The sequence below is a fragment of the Episyrphus balteatus genome, chromosome 3 (assembly GCF_945859705.1).
Source record: "Episyrphus balteatus chromosome 3, idEpiBalt1.1, whole genome shotgun sequence".
Lineage (NCBI taxonomy): Eukaryota > Metazoa > Arthropoda > Insecta > Diptera > Syrphidae > Episyrphus > Episyrphus balteatus.
The window spans coordinates 53171937-53192717 of NC_079136.1; the positions used below are offsets into that span (position 1 = coordinate 53171937).

Genomic DNA, 20781 nt, shown 5'->3' on the forward strand with positions numbered 1-20781 from the left:
CCGAAGCACAGCCGCACGCAGCGTACGGTCGCATTTTTCAAAACTTCAATTTAATTTTTTTCATATTTAACGACACAGTTAATTTTAAATTTACCGTACTGTATGAAGCTAAGCCAAATTTTTTGAATAAAAGCGCAATAAGACAATTTTAATTTTGGCCCTATTTCAGTCACCCAAAGTATAGCCAACTATTGAAAATTGGCTTTATTTCTCTTTTGAATGTTAGCCGTATTTCGCTTGCCTATATTTCATTGCACCACAAACATGTACAAAATGTTCATAATAAATTAAATCTTAACTTTTTTTTAACAAAGCAGTGGTAACCATGAAATTCATTTTAATTGTGATCATTGTGAATTGCACAATTAAAAAAGCTCACTTAAAGCTTTCAGCACAAAAGTTTGGATCGTATATTTTTGTTTATCAGTAAAAGCACTTCAGCAGTATAATCAGCATTTTGTTTAATCTCAGCGAAAAGCTGTTTATTTTTAATTTTTATTTGATTATTATCCACTACAAGCAAAGCAAAGACAAATAACCTGCTGATTACTTTTGTTGCTTTCAATTTTCAATTCAGTTGCCGGTTTAGTTTTCTCCAGACGAGACGGTTGTTTGTGATTTTTCTTTGTCCTTGTATTTTTTCCAATTTTTTTCCAATAACTTTATCAACAAAAATGGTTCAGTTAAAAAGTAAGTCTTAATAAAAGTTCAGTGAACTTATTATGTACTTACAATGTAGTAAAGAAATAACATGTTATTTAAAGTTAATATTTTGTTAAATTGAATCTTTATATTTAAATGAAAAATACAAAAATAATTTTAGCATCTTTATTATAAATGCAAACAATAAACAAAAATGTGTGTGTTTACAAAGAGAAACAAAATGCTTGACTGGGTCGCACGTACTTGCTTGTATGGAAAAAACTGATTAATTGGTTCTTTATGTAAAAAAAACCGAAAGGATTAGTTTTGATTTTATTTTATTAGAAATGTTAAAAAAACAAAAAATTTTTGTGTAAGAATTCCAAAACATATTTTTAAATGGTTTTGACCTCAAAAGGAAGTATGAATTTTTGCTTTATTTTTGTATCTTCTAAAAAATTTGTAGAGTTTTTTTGAAAATCGTTACAGATGTTTTTTTTTTTAATTTGAAACCCATTTTTAAGAAATTACTATTCGATATATTAGAATAATTTAAAAAAAAAAAAAATGCTTTCAGAAAAATTGATTTTCAATTTCAATTCAAATTTGAAATAGAAAGTTAATTTTGATTTTTAATTTTTTTTAGAATCTTAATATCCATATAAATGTACTCGAATCCTTCTGAAATTAAAAAAAATATAGAACGAATATTAAGAAAAAGTCTAAAAATGTGTGTATAAAATATATTTTTTTTACAAATTCTTTTTACAACCCTGCTTCCATGTCACCAAAAGACAAAAGTCAATTTTTTTCAGAAATGGTCTTAACGATCTTGATTAAAATTTGATTGTACATATTATAGTGTTTAGTAATTTAAAAAAAATTATATATTTTTACATTATTTATGAAATTCCTTAAAAAAAAATGTTACAATTATTGTTCTTTAAAGTTTTTTTTTTCATTAAAAGTTTTAACATTAAAGCTACTCAGAAGTACATGCGACCCAGTCGTACATTTTTTTTTTTTTTTGAGAAAATCAAGGTTTTCTTTTTTTACGAGTCCTATACTTGACCTGTATTATCCATATAATAAGTATACACCATTCATTGATAAAGTCATCCTCTAATTTAGTAGAGTCGGCGGCGGGTGTTTAAAGAAGTAATTTCTTTTTATTGTTTTGATAATAAAAGCCACTCAATATTAATACACAAAGTAGATAAGTAGGTATCTGCTTTTATTTTGAGAGCATCATGTATCTCAACAAGACGATTTCGTAAGATGCATCACTCAGCTCGAATGTGTTGGTGTTGATGTATGAAAAAGATCGTATTAAATCGTATTAAAATATGATCTGTGTAACCTCAGAAGCTAAAGAGAATTTATATTAACAAAGTATACCTAAATAATTCGAAACCAAAGACAGAGATAATTTGGCTTACCTATATTAAGGTTTGGGATCATACCTGTGCAAATGCCAAAATTTGGTTTCCAAAATTCTGTATGCCATTTATTTCTGTAAAATTCTTTAAAAAATTTGTAAATCCAAAATTCTGCATTTTAAAATTCCTGAATTTAAAATTCTGTTTTTTGAATTTCTGAAAATTTAAAATTCCGTATTTCAAAATGCTGTAGGTACTCCAAAACTCTGTACCTAAATGAAAAAAAAATTTGTATGATAAAAAATATTACGCAGATACTTTTTGGAATTATTTAAAATTTGTATTTTTTTTTTCATTAACGTAATTTTTACATCTTACATGCTATTCTGAAAATTTTAGCCCACAAAATTTCTTACGGCTGATATATGAGTTTTGTCGAAATTCGTTCGACATGCAAAATAAATAATTGTCGGTGTGTTTTTTTCGTGCAAAAGTGAATCATTATAATATTTAAAGAATAAAAAATAGAAATGTGACCAAAACGGGATATGCTTAAAAAATAAAAACATAAAGTTTTCTCAATTTTTGCTTCTTTCATTCCACCATTTTTTTTATTTAGTTTGTGTAGTTTTTGGGAGGATTTCATCTCCACTCTAAAAAATTAACACTTTTCATATTTTAGCCCAGAAAGTACTCTGCGAACTTTATTTTTGAAATTTTTGTTTTTGATAGTCATACCTACTAATAATTATTTTGAAGAATTTTAAACAAAAACCGAATAGGTACTTGTTTAATAATTTTTTTGTTTTCTTAAAATTATTTATTATAAAAGTAATCAAGGTAAAAACCATTTAAAAAGATGCTTTAACCCCTCCTTGTAGCCCCATGTGACATTTCTGTAACAAACCGGAAAAGATCGCACAAAAGCTGTACAAATTTCGAAGCTTCTAACATAATCTTGAATAATTGCTTTAACGAAATAGTACGCCATATTTCTAATAAATGGCACCAATAGTTTTTAATTGGGAGTTAATGTTGAAAGTTGGACTTTTTTTGAACATAAGCAAATTTGTGTTAATTCAGAAAAAATAGTTTTTCTGGATAAACCAACAGGGTTTAGTTTTTGAATTTTAAGAAAGTGACTAAAAATAAATATTACATAGTTTTTTGTGTGAATTTTTGCATTTGTATATAAAAATAAATTATTAAAAATTATTTTTTTACTCCGTAAATATCGAAATATTTAAGTAAATATTGAATTTATTGAATATTTAAAAATACGTGTTTTATTATAGGTAAAACCCTGTCAGTTGTTGACATTATTAATTTTAAAATTTACGATGTTGGGTTACAAGGGGTTAATAATCCAAAAAAAACATATTATTTTTTTTATAACAACATATTTTTTTTATAACATTTTTTAATAAACTAAAAAAATAAATTATTAATATTTACCTTAACACCTTAAGAAACTCTTATACAAAAGAGCACGTACTTGCGACTTAGCGATGCAATTACTATAATTTTCGTAGAAAAAAATAATCTTAATCAATATCAAACATGACAAATCAATTTTAAAACAAACCCCAAAGTTTATACATTTGACCTAATGCACTATTTCCAATGCTTTTTTTTAACGTGACATTTTCTCTTTTTAGTTTGCGAAATTCACTATCAATGTCATCATCTTATCAACATTTAGTTTTTATTGCAAGTCATTAATTTTATAGAATGTATATTTTGCCACACCTAGTGTAGGTATTATATTTTTCAATACAAATTAGTATTTTCATTATTGACGAATATTAATAGCTATGGGGTATGAAATGAATAACAATAGAAAAGGCTTTTATAACACTGTCTGGAACAATTTGTTTATTTTCTTAGTTTGCTCTATTTCGCATTTTGTTCTAATAGGTAATTTGCAAATTCATACGTGTATCGTGTGTATGATAAATTTTAATGAATTCAATTGAATAATAAAATACTTTGTAAGGTGTTAGTATTTTGTTTTGAAATGCAAAGTAAAAACTGTGAGACTCTATCTAAGAGAATACAATATCTTTCAAGTGAGAATGAAATTGTATAGGATTGCTAAATACCTAAAAATCACACCCTCTTACTGCTAAGCCAAGACAAACCCAGAATTTAAACCGCAAATTTTTGTTATTTATTAAGGTCTTTTATTTGTTTAATTTGAACTATACAATCAATCATTTTTAAAATCCAAAAATTCATTTTTGTAGTTCGGCCATTCCAAAGTAACGGAGAAGACATAATTAAGCTTGTTTCCAGTTTATCTCGTTGAAGAAGCAATCTTTTTTCTTGAAACTTGGTAGGTCCTATAAGGACTCATGATAAAGTTGATGTTCTAGAAGTTTCACGAAAAACTAATTAAACGTAGCCAAATTATTCACAGATAAAGCGGTAACGGCGAAGACGCGTACAATTCTTCTCCGTTAACGTCTTTGTCTCGTAATAATTTAGCTATTTCGAATTAGTTTTTCTTGAAACTTCTAGAACTTCAACTTTATCATAAGCCCTTAAGACCCACCAAGTTTCCAGAAAAAATATTGCTTCTTCAACGAAATAAACTGGATAATAAGCGCGAAAATGTCCTAAAAATGCAAATGGAATGGCCGAATTATTAAAAATTTTTGCAGAGTGTTTTTAAGTTTTGGTCTAATAAGTTTAAAATAAATCAACAAAATACCCGTATTGTTCAATTTTATAATTATAATATAATTAAGGATTAGTTTTTGACAAAAATGTTATACAACATCATTAAACATTTCTTTAAACAAATAATATAATCTGAGTCTTAAACCTATTTGTATTGTTTAAATATTGCATTTTCGTTATTTTTTTTCGAAATCGAGTATGCATTTTTACTTGCGATATAGGTACTATAGGGCAAGTTTAGGATTCGTAAAAAAAATCGAACTCGAGATAACAATTTTACATGACATTACGATGATGGAGAATGCCAAAAAAGTGGGTCCGGCAATTCTGTCTGTCTGTCTGTCTGTCTGTCTGTCTGTCTGTCTGTCTGTCTGTCTGTCTGTCTGTCTGTCTGTCTGTCTGTCTGTCTGTCTGTCTGTCTGTCTGTCTGTCTGTCTGTCTGTCTGTCTGTCTGTCTGTCTGTCTGTCTGTCTGTCTGTCTGTCTGTCTGTCTGTCTGTCTGTCTGTCTGTCTGTCTGTCTGTCTGTCTGTCTGTCTGTCTGTCTGTCTGTCTGTCTGTCTGTCTGTCTGTCTGTCTGTCTGTCTGTCTGTCTGTCTGTCTGTCTGTCTGTCTGTCTGTCTGTCTGTCTGTCTGTCTGTCTGTCTGTCTGTCTGTCTGTCTGTCTGTCTGTCTGTCTGTCTGTCTGTCTGTCTGTCTGTCTGTCTGTCTGTCTGTCTGTCTGTCTGTCTGTCTGTCTGTCTGTCTGTCTGTCTGTCTGTCTGTCTGTCTGTCTGTCTGTCTGTCTGTCTGTCTGTCTGTCTGTCTGTCTGTCTGTCTGTCTGTCTGTCTGTCTGTCTGTCTGTCTGTCTGTCTGTCTGTCTGTCTGTCTGTCTGTCTGTCTGTCTGTCTGTCTGTCTGTCTGTCTGTCTGTCTGTCTGTCTGTCTGTAAGAACCTCGAGCTACATCCTAAACTACTGAAGGGATTTTCTTTAAACTTGGTAGTTAACAGTTTTGAGTGATTCCCTAGAGGAGAAATTGAAGTTTTTTTTAGGACCAAAACTAACGGTACCTGTCATATAACGGAAACAGAAAAGTTGATTTATTTGAAAAACGGCTCTAACGATTTTGATTAAAATTTTTCTGCTTACTGTTACAGATAAGAGCCTTCTTTGACAATAAAAAAAATATTTTTTGTACCGTTATCAACGGTACCTGCCATATAACGGTTTTTTTTATTTATGAATTTCTCATAAACGACATAACAGATTTCGACCAAATTTTTAATACAGAAACGTTTAATCAATCATTATTTTAAAAAATTTAAAATTTTTCAAAAACCACATTTTTGGATTTTTAAAAAATATTTCAAAATTTTTTTTTGAAAAATCAATTTTTTGGAAACGAGTTGGTGAAAAAATTTGAAATTTTGTTTTTATGTGTAAATTAATTATTTATTCAAAATTGCATATCAGCTTTTTTTTGAAAAATGTTAGAAAATTTTTATATATAAAAAATTATTTTTTTAAAAAACGGCTCTAACGATTTTCGAAAATTTTTTTCTAAAAATTCCTTTTTATACTAGAAATAAAATGGCATACTTTGTTTTTTGCAAAAGATCATTTAAAACGGTATTTTATTATTTATAAAAACGGATTTTATTTTTTTTGTACCACTAACGAAATTCCGTGAAAATGTCAAATTTTCCCTAATTTTGTTCAATAAAAAACTTTAACATTAGAGTAACTTTTACCATAAGAGCAAGTACGTGCGACCCCAGTCGTGCAATTTATTTTAGTAAGTAATGTTATCAGTGGGAAAATTTGCACTTCAAAAAGTATATTGGTTCCAATTTGCTAACAATGTTTTATGATCAAGAACCCACTTCAAATAACTTTTTGGTTCAAAAATTATTTTGTTCAACGTAACCATTTCGAAAAATATTTAAATCCAAGTGGGTTTTGTTCATTTTTAGCAGTTTTTTTCCTTCAGCGAAGAAGAAAATGAGAAATAATGAAGCAAAAAATTAAAACTAGTTAGCAACAAATACTAAATTATTCTCAATTTGATTTATCGATAGCTAGCTTATTTCGCAATATCAATTTTTATAATGCCTTGTCTGATTGTTATCTTTTGTTCGATTTTTTTTACAAATCCTATACCAGGTACTTGCTGTATCAGAAGTACCTACTTATGTATATTGCACCAAAAAAATAAATGAATTTTGTTTTTCAATTTGTAAAACCCTTGAACTCAATTTGATAAGGAAATTAAAAAAAATTAATCATCGGATTCAAAAAAAAAGTTTTTAGTATCATATATGCATATCGTAAGTGTTGTCGTTGTTTTTTTTTGTAATGAAGAAGTGTTTTACTTCCGGTACTTAATGATATACTGTTAACAAGATTAGATAAGTGCATAGTTTTTAATACATTGTAATCTTATTATTACAGGAAAGGTATATTAGTTGTGCCAATATCAATTTCATCACTTGAATATTAAGTAGCAAACAAAATGTATTTAGTTTTAATTCTTAGATAACTTGTACTATCTAATCTTGTTGTTTGGTTAAGACTTATCTTATAAGTATGTTAATATTATGCTAAATCAGTAACCACTCTCAATGCAAAGTTTTAATAAATATGATATGTATATCAAAGATGATTGGTGATGCTGAAATTCTGAATTACTTAAATACTTGTAAGAATCAATGAGTTGCTACAAACGGATTACAACAGAAGCATAATATGTAAGCGTGATGTGAATTTCAATTAAATTTTGATATAAAAGAAATTATATACGTACTCGTAGCTTTAATATAAATTTAAAAAAAATCAAAAAAAATGGATAACAGAAATATAGCGTTGCCGTTTTTTGCAAAAAATTTAAATACTTTTCTTAATCTCTATTAATTCGTCAATTGAAATAATATTATTCAAAATAAAAATAAATTAAAATGTATTCAAATTCTCAAAAGAAAACGTTTGGGAAAAAATTTTAAAAATATTTATTTTTTTGAACTCCCGCACAGTAACAAAAACTTTCTATAGGCCGATAGTTTAGTCAGTCTCTTTATCAATATGAAAATACTTAATAACTTTTGCATAAAAAAAGTATTAAGGTAAATTCAGGGAAATAAAAATTAAATTTTTCCTTCACATAGGTTTTTTTTTTTAGTTTTTTACATGGCACCAAAAGAAAAAAAACGAACGATTTGGGACAGTTTGGCCATGAGGAAGGCCATCGCGGCCGTGAAGTCAAAACAAATGGGCTTTCTGAAAGCATCGAACATTTTTGGCTTTCCTTGTAAAACGCTTTTCAGACTTTTTAATTCTTTTCCTGATGAAACTATCGATTCACCATTGTGGCGCTCTGGCACAGAAACCAATAAACTTATTTGTGATTTCATCACATCAAAATTGTATTTTATACGTTTATTTTACAAAAAACATCAGTGGTCCATATTTGGGTCACTTTTTTTTAAGTTTTAATTTTGTGTTTTTTTGTATTTTTTATTTATTAAATAAAGTGCGATATTTTTTCTTTTGGTTTTTAAGTAGCCTTTAGTATTTTTATAACCCTGAAGTCTAAAAACTGAATAAGATTTGATTTTTTTTGTGTTTAAAAATCGGTTTATATTTTGGTATTCCATAGAGCTGTAGCAAATCGTATGTATTCGTTACTAAAATGCGGGTATTTTCTTCAGTACTGAGTAACGAAACGTTACTTTCTAAACAGTATCGTTACTCGCATGTTTCGTTACTGGGTACTGAAGTAACGAAACATACGAGATACGAAACATACGAGTAACGACCCCATTAAAATTTTAATACTAAATCATCAGATATATGAGATACGAAACGAAGTGATACACTCAATTTGGCGCATTTAGCATCTCGTATCGATATCGTTACCGTAGTCGGAATGCTAACTCCAGATAATTATCTGGAGTTTACTTTTGTCTCGATAAAAACAGTAGTGCCAAGGTATAGTTGAGTTATGGATAATAATTCATACAGAAATATCAAAAGACCCGTTTTAGTATTTTCTCTATGTGGCCGAAATACATATACCCATGCCGCAACCAATGTGTTTATGACATTTTTGTTAATGGTCTTGAAATGTAGCTTAAGAATGTACAAAAGTGTTTTGGTTTTTGAAAAAAATTGTTAATTTTCAGTTCAAAATTTTCAACTGAAAAAAAGCCGAGAAAACGAGGTTTGAAAATCACTGTCAATAGAAAAAAAATTAAAAATTGTTCGACATGGTTGTATTGAAGTGTTAATATTCCGGGATCTGCGCGGTGCTCTTTTGAAATAAAGGTCTCTAAAGAATTGTGATAAGATTACTGAACGGATATAAACAAAAAATTACCAAAGTTTTGTCGAAAAAATCGAAAAAAATAAAAAAAAATTTCCACGTTTGATTAAAAAAAAAAATCGAAAAAAAATCAGTATAGCTACCTTCAAACTCTTATAACATGAGAACACCGCAACTTAAATTAATGCTTATGGCTTTAAAATGTAGCTTAGATTATACAAATTGTTTTTGTTTTTTTTTCAAACAAAATTTTTTTTCACTCTTATACCAACGTACGAAAGATACTTAAAATACCAAACATACGAAACGTATCAAATACATGAAATATACGAAAAGTACGAAACGTACGAAGCATGCGAAAGTAACGAAAGTAACGAAACATACGAAACATGCGAAACATACGAAATATACGAAAAATACGAAGCATACGAAAGTAACGAGTAACGATATTATTGATGCGGGTACTAGTATCAAAAGTAACCTATACATGCGGGTACTCATTTTGTCGTTACTTTTACAGCCCTAGTATTCCATACACTTCCTCTATCAGTTTGAACAAATAAACGAAGAAGTTCAAATTTGCTACAACTTACTCTGAAAAAATGTTTCAATTAACCCCGACATAAAATTTTGCACAACTAAATAAAATAAGAAAAACAAAAACTCACAAGAACCTCACAGTATTTTCTAGAGCATTGTAAAATACTTTAAAATAATGTGTCATATCGTCAGATTACATGAAAATAAAATATAACTTGATCAACAGTCTTCTTTCACATGAAGTTTAAAAAAAATCCAATACATAAATATAAAAAAAGCACGTATACGCCCCAGTGCCTGTGGACAACGTGCAAATAATGTAAAATATAGCTATGGTCTAGGTGCCAAGACACCTAAACTAATATTAAATAACACTTTCACTCAATAATTGAACAACAACTTCTTCTTTGTCGTCGACAAAAAAATTGTAACATGCGGATTTTTGGTATACCAGAGAGTGGTTTACAATCTGTAAAAAGTCCAGAAGTTTCCCCTGTTATTTAGTCCCATTATAAGGGGCCAAAGCCACAACATTTTTTATTTTAAAAACGGTAGGTTTAAGACAAAAAATATGTTAACAGATTGTAAACCACCCTAACACGGAGCTGTATACCAAAAATCAGCCTGTTACACTGAGGGAAAAGCCACCATAAAACAACGTAAAATCAATGAAAACCACATTGATTTAACTACACTAGCCCAAAAAATTAAGGGAACAAAAAAAAAATCGTGATTTTTTTAGTGATTTTCGATTCATACATTCATTTTTTAATAATTTTGTTCTTGTGCCTCAGCAACAACATCTTCTTCATATTTATCGACTTTTTGTGCCTCCGGATCCTCTTCTCCATCCTTTTTGTCCAAATTTGCATCTGACTTTATCTTTTTTGGTACTTTCGGCTCAACTTCCTCTTCAATAAATCTCTAAAATATTTGTGGTCAACGTTTGCGTTGATAAATAGGGATATAACATTGCTTAACTTGGAATCCAATCTAGGAAAGCTCATATGATTTCCTGACCGATTAAATATTTCAGCAACATTACATTTTTACAACTATGGTATGCGGTGTGTATCTTAACACCTGTAAAGTTAAATAATATTAATTTAATTGAATTTCAATCAGCTTTTGTACTTACATTTGATAAATGCCCGAGCTGGAGTGTCTTTAAGAATTAAATGGCGACTGAATAATTTCAATTACATTCTGTTGTTTATTTTTATGTATTTTAGTGCATTTTATTTCCATATGGTGTTAAAGCTTCACCAAAACATATTTAGCAAATAAAAATGGTTTAATTTATCTACTATATACAGTGCAAAAAATATGCTATATTTGTTGTTTGCAGAAACGATTAATTTACCGGTTAATTTTTTGCACCAAATTTCAATTCAAATGTTGAAATTATGCACAGAAAATACAATGGTGTTTTTTTTACACCGGTATTCTTGACAAATACACCAAAATCTTAAGTTTTTCTTCAGTTTTTTCAATCATACACCAAAATTAATGAATTTACACCAATTTATGCACAAGTGTGCTACTTGAGAGATTAAACTGAGGCTTAATTATTGAAGCTTAAGATACCTGGAATTAGTATGCAAAGTTTCAGATTTATTCATCAAGCGGTTTTTCTGTTGTGAGGGTTTGAATTTTTGAGATGAAATAAAACACCATATTTCTTCAGGTCTAAATGACTTACTTCTTGTAACTATTTTATGAGCAAAATCAAATTCTTTTGAGTTTATTTGAACATTTTATTGATAAATATCGTTTAAATGTAAGATAAACCAAGGAAAAATTAAAAGTTTTAAAGAAAATTAAATTTTGAAAAAAAGCTTTTTATACCATTTTTGGATACTTTTCCTAGTTTTGAAAATTTTTTAACTTAATTTCTTTGTAGAGAATTGAATGAAGTTTTTAAATGTGTCCTTGAATATTTTGTATAATGATCCGTTGTTGAGATATTGATAGTCAAAGTCAAAAGTATGGTTTTTGGTTTGATGACTGATATTGCAGTCTAAAAAAAATCGTAGAAGTTTAAAAACAAACTGAATCTTTAAGCTAAATAAATAACCTTTCTAAAAATAATAATTATTTTATCAGAAAAAATTTTCCCACTTTCTTAGGAGAAAAGTAAAAACAAAAAAAATTGGAAAATTTTGGTTTTTGAACAGTTAAAACAATTTAGCTATTTTACCGTTAGAAAGAAAATATTCAAACATTAAATCCTAAAACTAGAAGAATAGAGCTTTCACATGCTTTTTATTTTGTCACGATGCGATCATTTTTTACTGAGATACAGCCTATCGAAAATCACTAAAAAATCACGATTTTTTTTTTGTTCCCTTAATTTTTTGGGCTAGTGTATTATTCGGAATGATTTTGCGTTGAAGATGAACATTTTAAAATCAACGTGGAAAAAAGGTTAATTTTTGATGGTTTCGTATCTTAAAGTCACATAAAACAAAGTAGTTCATCTTTGAAACAACAACATTTATTTTTTCCCTCAGTGATATAAATTTTTGTATTTCTTTGACAATTTTTTGTGTATTCTTACAGGATTACTAAAAATTTTTAATAATTCAGTACAAAATTAACTACTTCGTGAAATTAGTTGACATGAAAACGGTCATCTCATTTTTAAGATGTTTGTTTTCAGCAGAAAATTTTAGTCTCAACATTTTAAACTTAAAATTCAACTATTCAAAATTTTATATAGAATGCTGCAGTGGTCCTGGTTATGCAACACCACTTGATGCCATGAAAAAAGGTCCACGTGAAAAACTGCTCTATGTTATCACGGTACAACCAAATCTAGATGAACCACATGGTGACTATTTGTCTACAGTTGATGTTGATCCAGAAAGTCCAACATATTGCCAAGTGAGTTCACGACTCAACTTTAAAGCTTATTTGCTTTTTAAATAACATTTACTCATAAGATTATAATTTATTTTTTTTTTCATAAAGTGTATCGCTGTGGTAAAGCTTTTTTATCAATTATCTTTAATTTCAGATCATTCATCGAACATACACCAATCGCAAGAACAACGAACTCCATCATACTGGATGGAATGCCTGTTCCAGCTGTCATTTGATTGATGAAAATGCATCAGTCGTACCAAAACGAGACAAATTGATTATGCCATGTTTGATATCGGACAACATTTATGTCGTTGATGTTGCTAAAGATCCACGAAAACCTGAAATTGTCAAAGAAGTTAGTGGAGATGTCTTGAAACAACATAATGTTACAGCTCCTCATACTTCACATTGCCTTGCCAATGGGAATATTTTGATTTCGACCATGGGCGACAAGGATGGCAATACCAAGGGTGACTTTATTCAATTTGACTCTGAGATGAATTGTTTGGGAACATGGACTAAAGGTGATAAGAAGGCAATTTGTGGATATGATTTTTGGTATCAACCATATTTCGATGCTATGGTATCGACCGAATGGGGTGCACCAAAACTTTGGCGTTCGTAAGTTGGTCATAGAACACATGGAGACATTTTTTTTTACGAATGAAATTTTACAGAGGTTGGAGTGAGAGCCACATCAAAGATTTCAGTCAATACGGTTGTCGTTTGAATTTCTACAAATGGTCAACTCAAACCTTGATACAAACCATCGACTTGGGTTTCGAAGGTGCTACTCCATTGGAAGTACGATTCTTCCATGACCCAAAACAACCTCAAGGCTATGTTGGATGTTGTCTAAATTCTAAGGTCTTCCATTTCAAAAAGAAGCCTGATTCTGATGAATTTGAAGCCAAGATGGTTATTGACGTACCACAAAAAAAGGTCGAAGGAATGGCTTCCGAATATATTGGAGGAATGATGTCGGACATTCTTATTTCTTTGGATGATCGGTTTTTGTATGTCAACAATTGGTTGCATGGTGATGTTCGTCAGTATGACATAACTAACCCCGAGAAGCCAAATTTAGTTGGTCAAGTTTTTCTTGGAGGTTCGATTTGTAAAGATTCAGGAGTTAAAGTTCTTGAAGACAAAGAGTTAACGGTAGGACTTCCATCTAAATGTTGATTAGAATTTTTTGTAATTTCGGTCTCATTTTTAATTTAGGAACAACCACCAGCACGTATTATTAAAGGTCGTCGCCTTGAGGGTGGACCACAAATGATGCAGTTGTCTTTGGATGGAAAGCGTCTTTATATTTCAACTTCATTATGCTCACCATGGGATAAACAAGTAAGAATTTTTATTATCTAATCATGAAATATAGGTAAGTAATAACTTATTTTTCTTAATTTCAAAGTTCTATCCAAAAATGGTTGCTGCTGGTGGAACTATTACAATGTTAGACATTGATTCGGTCAATGGTGGAATGAAAGTCAATGAAGACTTTTTGGTTGATTTTGGAAATGAACCATATGGGCCAGCATTACCGCATGAAATTCGTTATCCTGGAGGAGATTGTACCTCTGATATTTGGTTGGTGCCAGATGAAAATTAAAAACAGAGGATTATATTCCCATAATTATATTTTGTACATTTTTGTTTATCTGAAATAAAATAATTAAATTTTATTTAAAGTCAGTTAGATTTTGTAGTTTGCCTTTAAAAAACATAAAATTCAAATATGTATGATGAAATTAAAGGTAAGGATCAAAATTTCGATATTCGGAATCCCGAAAATCAAAAAGTCGGAAAATCCAGGAATTGATTTGTGTGAGAATGTTTAATAACGGTTTACATAAATAATGTTTATTTTTTTAAAAACTCGGTGGAAAAGCTTTTTATAAGAACTGAAAATCTATATTTTTCTTGAATAGGATGTTTTTTTTTCAAGAAAAGCTGAAATTTAAAATTTTAACCAACGAAATGGTAATAAAAGTGATACCCTAAAGAAAAATGATAAAATTTGTTTCATAAGACAGAAACCAATTTTTATTTTTTTTTTTTCATTTACATTTTTTTCCAAATTTTTTTAAACAAGGCTTAAAAGTTTTAGTTATTTAAATTCTAGGAGAAAATACGTACAACCCCAGTCATGCATTTTATTATCATGAGAAAGGACTTTTTTTAAGGTGAATAGAAAATGTGTGAAAAAAAACCAAGTAAGAAAATGCTACCCTATTGAAATTCAGCAATTATGTTAGATTTGATATTTTTTCCTTTAAAAAAAAACACCCTTTCACCAAAAGGCCCTTTTCATGTTTGGTTCTTAACGAATCATTGACTTATTCTGGGCTAAATGCTCTAAATATCTAAATGCCTTACGTGGGTCATTTATAAATGCTCCAAAAAACTCCCTTTCATTCAAGGTAACACTCTTTCACTCAAAAAAAATTTTTCCACATGCCCTTTCACTCAAGATAATTTTGTAGACTTTTTATATACTAATTTGTCAGTTCTAATAGGGTTTGAAACTATTTCACCAAGATGAAAAAAAAAACAAACGAAATTTTTAAGACTTTATGAGTTCTTTGACCTTGCTTCTTTTTTACCCAGTTCAGTGTTAATATTCTCATTTAATAGATAGTGACTGCAATTGTCATTTGTAACATATCACAGAAATATCTAGAAATAATATAAATTGCTTTCGAAATTCAATCAAACGATCCATTACACCATTTAGTGATGGTACGATATGGAAAAGCATTAATAACTCGAATCACTAATAGACTGATAAACTACGTTACAACTCAAGTTTTTGTTCATTGCTGCATTTGAAGTTGAGTTCTAAAAAACAGAAGTATGAGTTAAGTACAAAATATTATAGAAGTTTTTTGAGTATTTCAAAAATTCACGATGATGAGAAACGCAATAAATCTTCTTATTACTTTCATTGTCTTTTTTTCTGCTGAATTTTTGGAAACCGAAGGAAAGTTCCTCAGTTTCATCGATAATATCCACAAAGCCGAGAAATTTGAAAGCGTATTTCTTTTCAAACCAACACATGACCACATTTCTACCGATATCAATTTCGATGACAATTTCATACGTAACGTTGTAAATTTAGTTGGTATTCCAGTGATACTCGCAACCGAAGTCTCTTCATATTATTTGAAGGGAAAGTTCAATGAAAACCTTCTTACCATTGTTCAATTCGATTCAAGTGATGTATATCTTCAACGACTATTGGAAAATCTTCAACACCTTCGATTTTGTAAGACCATTTTTGTGCTCAAGAATTCTTCAAGAAACAATTTGAAGAAATTAAAGAGTATTTTCAATTTTTGTTGGTCAAATAGAATGGTTAATGTTGTGGTTGTCTTTCAAGATTTTGTCACTTCTTCGGTTTACTACAGTTATAGCAATTTCGGAAACTTTAAAATTACAGAATTCTTCTGGAACAACAAGAATTCAAATATTTTTCCTGATCGAATGCGAAACCTTCAGAACTCAACATTACCAATTTTTTTTGGAACAGGACAAACAGCTGTAATCAAGTCTAAAAACGCTAAAGGTGTTATTAGCGGTTCTGTGGGAAACCTTTTCAATACTTTTGCCAAGAAGCACAATGCCATGTTGGATAATTCGAATGTTAATGGATCACATTCTTCTTACGATCTTCATCAGCTTGTTCTAAAGGGCAAGGTAGAAATATCAGCTCAAAGTTGGGTATTTCACCAAAATTCAATTCAATGGTTCTCATATCCTTTTTGTTCATTCGATTTTGGTGTCATGTTGCCTATAGAGCCAAACGTTCCCGTTTATAAAGTGTTTGCATTTGTATTTAATTGGAAAGCCTTCGTTTTGACAATCGTTTTATTGATATTGCTTTCGGTGTTACTTGAAGCTGCTGCTAAATTGTCAGGATCACATCAAGGCTCCTTCATTGACTGTTTTCGTGGGATACTTGGACAATCGTTTTCTGAGATACCAAAAGCCTCATTTACTACGAAATGGATTTATTCCATGATCTTTTTACTTGGAATCATGATAGTAACATCGTATGATGCATTTCTTCAGTCATTCATGACGAAACCTCCAAGGGAAAAAATCATTAGATCCTTCGAAGACCTGAATTCATTTGGTTTGAAGATTATTGCATATCAAAATGATATTGATAATATCTTATTTAAACTAAGACCTACTTTTATGCAAGAATACTCACACCTATTTTTAGGAGAAAAAAACATTGAATCTTTTATAAAACTCCGAGATGAACTTGATACTAACTATGCCTTTGCTGTTCCTATTAATAAATGGAAGATTTATGAAAATCAACAAATTTTCTACGGTCAAAAATTATTTCGATGGTCTAAAGAATTATGCTTGTTGAATAATATGCAATCACCTTTTTCAATTAATGAAAATTCAATTTATAAGAAAATTTTAAATCATCATATTTTGGCAACACAATCAGCTGGATTGATGGAGTATTGGCTTAAAAACGCATTTTATGAATTAATGGGACTTGGACAAATTAAGAAGCTAGATGCTAGGTCTGAACCGAATCGGCGATCGTTGAAAGTAGAAGATTTCGAGTGGATTTTGATTGTGATGGGATTGGCGTATGTATTTGCTAGTTTGTGTTTTGTTGCAGAAATTTGTATTTTTAAAATGAGAAGTTGAGAAAATATATATATACAAAATTAGAAAAATTATTGTTACGGTTAAGTAAAAAAAAAAAACTTCATTGCGTGTTTGTGTGAAGTTTTAAGAAATATAATATGATTGTGTTTGATTCTGCTGAGTTCTGCTTGTTTATAATACAAAATTTAGTTTTATTTTTTACCTCAAGTGCGCGCGCACTTTTTTACATTATCAAAACGATATTTTTTTACAGCATTTTTACAGAATTTTGATATACAGTATTTTGCCGTACAGAATTTTACAAAACAGAATTTTGCATGTCAGTATTTTGTTGATACAGTATTTTGACGTACAGAATTTTGTATTTACAGTATAATGACGTACAGAATTATGGTATTACAGTATTTTGACCCCACAGAATTTTGTCGTACAGAATTTTGACAAGCAGAATTATGACCCGCTTCCAACTAAATATTTAAATATTTTCGAAACCCATGTGGAAAACAAGATACATTGATGAAATTCGGGATGAAGGTTTAAGATAAAGCAGGGATTTCTAAAATTTCTAAAAATAATTTTAGTGAAAGGGCGTTTTTTTGATGGGTTGAGTTATGGTAAGAAAGGTATTGTAATAGCTGATATAAATTTCATTAATTTTTTAAAATTGGTGAAAAGTTTCGTTTCTTATAAGAGTTAAGAATCTTAAAAGTATACAAAACAATCTTGAGTACAAGGGTGTTGTTTCTAAGAAATGATGAAATTTGGAATTAATACCACAAAAAACTGGGAAAAAAAAGTTTCACCAATGAAACCCGGTGCATAACTGCATATGTTTGATTTATAACAGAAACCAAAAATCTCAACAGTCTATACAAATATTTTAGGTGAAAGGGTGTTTTTTTTTTTTTTGGAAATAAGGAAAATCCGCTATAAGTCCGATAAAATCAATGTTACAAAAGTTACCCTTACGAAATTAATTAAAATATTATTTTTCATAGGGGAATTACGAATAAAATGAATCTATAAGTTTTTTCATGTCAGAGGGTCTATGTGTAGAGAAATTATGGGTATATTTGAAAAAGTGTGTAATACTAGTGGTACCCTATTGAAATTCAGCAATTATGTTACTTTTGAGATAAGAAACAAGAATCTAAAGTATCTATAATAATATCATTGTTAAAAAGGGTGTTTTTTTTTTACTGAAAACAAAAATGATGAGTCACCCTAACGAAATTTGGTAAAAAAGTTTAATTTGGGAGTTTTTATAAAAAAAAAATCATCTGTGCAATTCACACGTGGTAGAAGTGAAACCTTAAAAAATCATTTTTCTTGCAAAAAAAAATCGAAAAGTCTACCTTTTTTTATTCTATCACCTTTAAATCCAACCACCTATTATAAATTTTATATCACCCAAAAGCTTATTGTTTCAGCTCAAAATATTTATATCGACCATGTCTATACAACATCTACAAAAAGAGCTAGAATTTTTTGAACCCAATCAATTTTTTCATCAAAAAAGTACAAAAATCAATCTTTTTTCTCCCATTAAGTATATTTTTTTAAATGACAACCTATGATAAAATATCATCTGAAAGCTTATTTTACTTTTTCTATGACGTATCAATCATATTTCTACCATGCCTACAAAGAAAGTAAGATTTTTTTAAATCCAACCATGTCGATATTTCAAACTGAGATAACGGTACTTTCTACACTGGTGGCTGGTCATCGACAATAGATCTCCACAGGTGTTTTGAGGTATTTTTAAATTTTTTTCAATTTAAGATTGTGTAACTTGTAGAGCACCTACCGTTATGTGTGATATATCAAATAAAAGGTTATGTTATCAGCATGCGTATTAAAGTTAAATCAAATTTGTATGTGCACTAAATCAAAAGATATAACGTGTGTTGAAAAGGAACATCCTTGTACCGTTATCTCTGAGTTTTGAATATGAAATTTATTGAAATTTTGTACAATTATAGTTTATTTAATTGCCTATCTACAGTGCAAATTTCATTCATCTATCTATTAAAACAAAAAAGTTATAACAAGTTGAATGTTCGTGTCGCGTTTTCGTTTCATCTTGTTTCAAATCACTACGATACTAAAGAAGTTTTCACTTCAAAAATTATATGTGAAATTACAGTAAAATCTGTAATTGGTCCCAAAAAACCAAATTGGCGGATCAAAAAGTATTATAGGCAGTAAAGGATAATGTAATAATTTAATAATTTACGGATTTTTTGGTTTCGGGATTCTGTGTTTTATGGATTTTAGGTTTTCTACATTATTTCTAATTTTCTGAATTTGGGTTTCCGGGATTTCGGTTTTCGGGATTTTGATCACAACCCTACAAAACCTCCTCACTACGTTAAATTTTAGATTGAGTATGGACATTAGTATGCTTTTAGGTTATAACGTCAATTTATTTGTTATATATTTCATCAATTTTGTGTCTTTCGTCAAAATCTTTTGTTATATCTAACTTTTAGATTCTAGTAGATACCATTTCAAAGACCTCGGGTAACTTTCTAACCAGCTTTTAAAAGCCATAAAATAAATATATACAATAAATTATTAATTAATGTACTAAAAACTTAAGTATGGTTTAAATATTTTATTTATTTATTTTATTAAGACATCCCATCATAATAATTCAGTCAAAAACACTTAAAAAGAAACTATTTCTTAAAATTGCCATAAAATCTCATTAAAGGTTAAACTCAAAGTCCTTCCAGTCTTCAGCGTTGCATCCCTCCAAATTTTAACTCACGAAACAATAATGTCAATTCACGAAAATGGACCTATGCAAGAATTTAATTCCTCCAACCAACTCTTGAATGTAATACACGATGCCCATCAGCCGTAAATCCATCCATGCTCGTTGTGATGGTAATGATTCATATCGTTGTTCGAAATTCTGTGTGTTGCAAAATGTCGAACATAATGGTTTTTGGCAAGGCGAGTCTGCGGCTGTTTTCTCTGATCCATCAGTTGTCTACACACTAACTACCATTACGACGATGAAGGGATTTCATCACAGAATCACAGTGTATTGAAGGTCTATATATGAAGGAACAATGCAACGATGACGACAAGGATTGACTTTCTCTCTTTCGGATCCCCAGTATCTAATTAAAATTCCCACGATGACAACCATTTAAGGCGGTACATCGTTGAATTGGCCTCATTAGCCATTGGGCCCGTTGCTCCATATGCAAGTGGCGAGAATAACATGAAACTGTAGACCAAAATCGACATCAAGGTTCCCATTATTACGTGCTGTGTCCATCTTGACAAACGGGCAGTTATGTAGTTGAACATGATTCCTGTAAGAATAAAAAAAAAAAGTTTTTAATGATATGTATAAATGTCTTTTAACTCTTTTCTATTCGAATATGATTTTAAAAACTTTATAAAACAGTGTAAAAATATCATTTTAAAAGACGAAGGAGATTTCCTTTCATCCTTTTCTAATGTCTATACAAAAAATGTATTAAGAAAATTGAATTCAACAAAAAATGAAAATAACAAATTTACTAGAAAATCTATATAACATCCTTGAAATCATGCAACTATTGAAAAGTCAAATATAGTCATGTACCTTCATTTTCGTTGTTGTGTCGTCTTTGAGACGTTTTACTCTCAAAACTGTATAACGTTTATTTTCCAAAATTGAAACGAAATTTATGCAAAATGCTTGGATATGATCCAATGCAGCAGCAA

The 20781-nt window shown here is 29.6% G+C and overlaps 2 protein-coding genes across 2 annotated transcripts in view; one reads left to right on the forward strand and one right to left on the reverse strand.

The window, feature by feature from the left end:
- The first annotated feature begins 562 nt into the window (after positions 1–562).
- Positions 563–14110, forward strand: LOC129916119 (methanethiol oxidase). Its single transcript, XM_055995910.1, has 6 exons — positions 563–690; positions 12263–12426; positions 12560–13029; positions 13086–13569; positions 13633–13758; positions 13826–14110. The coding sequence occupies exons 1-6, from the start codon at positions 675–677 to the stop codon at positions 14021–14023; spliced, it is 1458 nt and encodes a 485-aa protein (XP_055851885.1). The 5' UTR covers positions 563–674; the 3' UTR covers positions 14024–14110.
- A 5596-nt stretch (positions 14111–19706) lies between these two features.
- LOC129916115 (protein O-mannosyl-transferase 2) overlaps positions 19707–20781 on the reverse strand; it is a 28482-nt gene continuing 27407 nt past the window's right edge. The window contains exon 13 of the mRNA XM_055995904.1: positions 19707–20384. Coding sequence (XP_055851879.1) covers positions 20191–20384 — 194 coding nt within the window. The 3' untranslated portion in view covers positions 19707–20190. The remainder of the gene's footprint in view (positions 20385–20781) is intronic.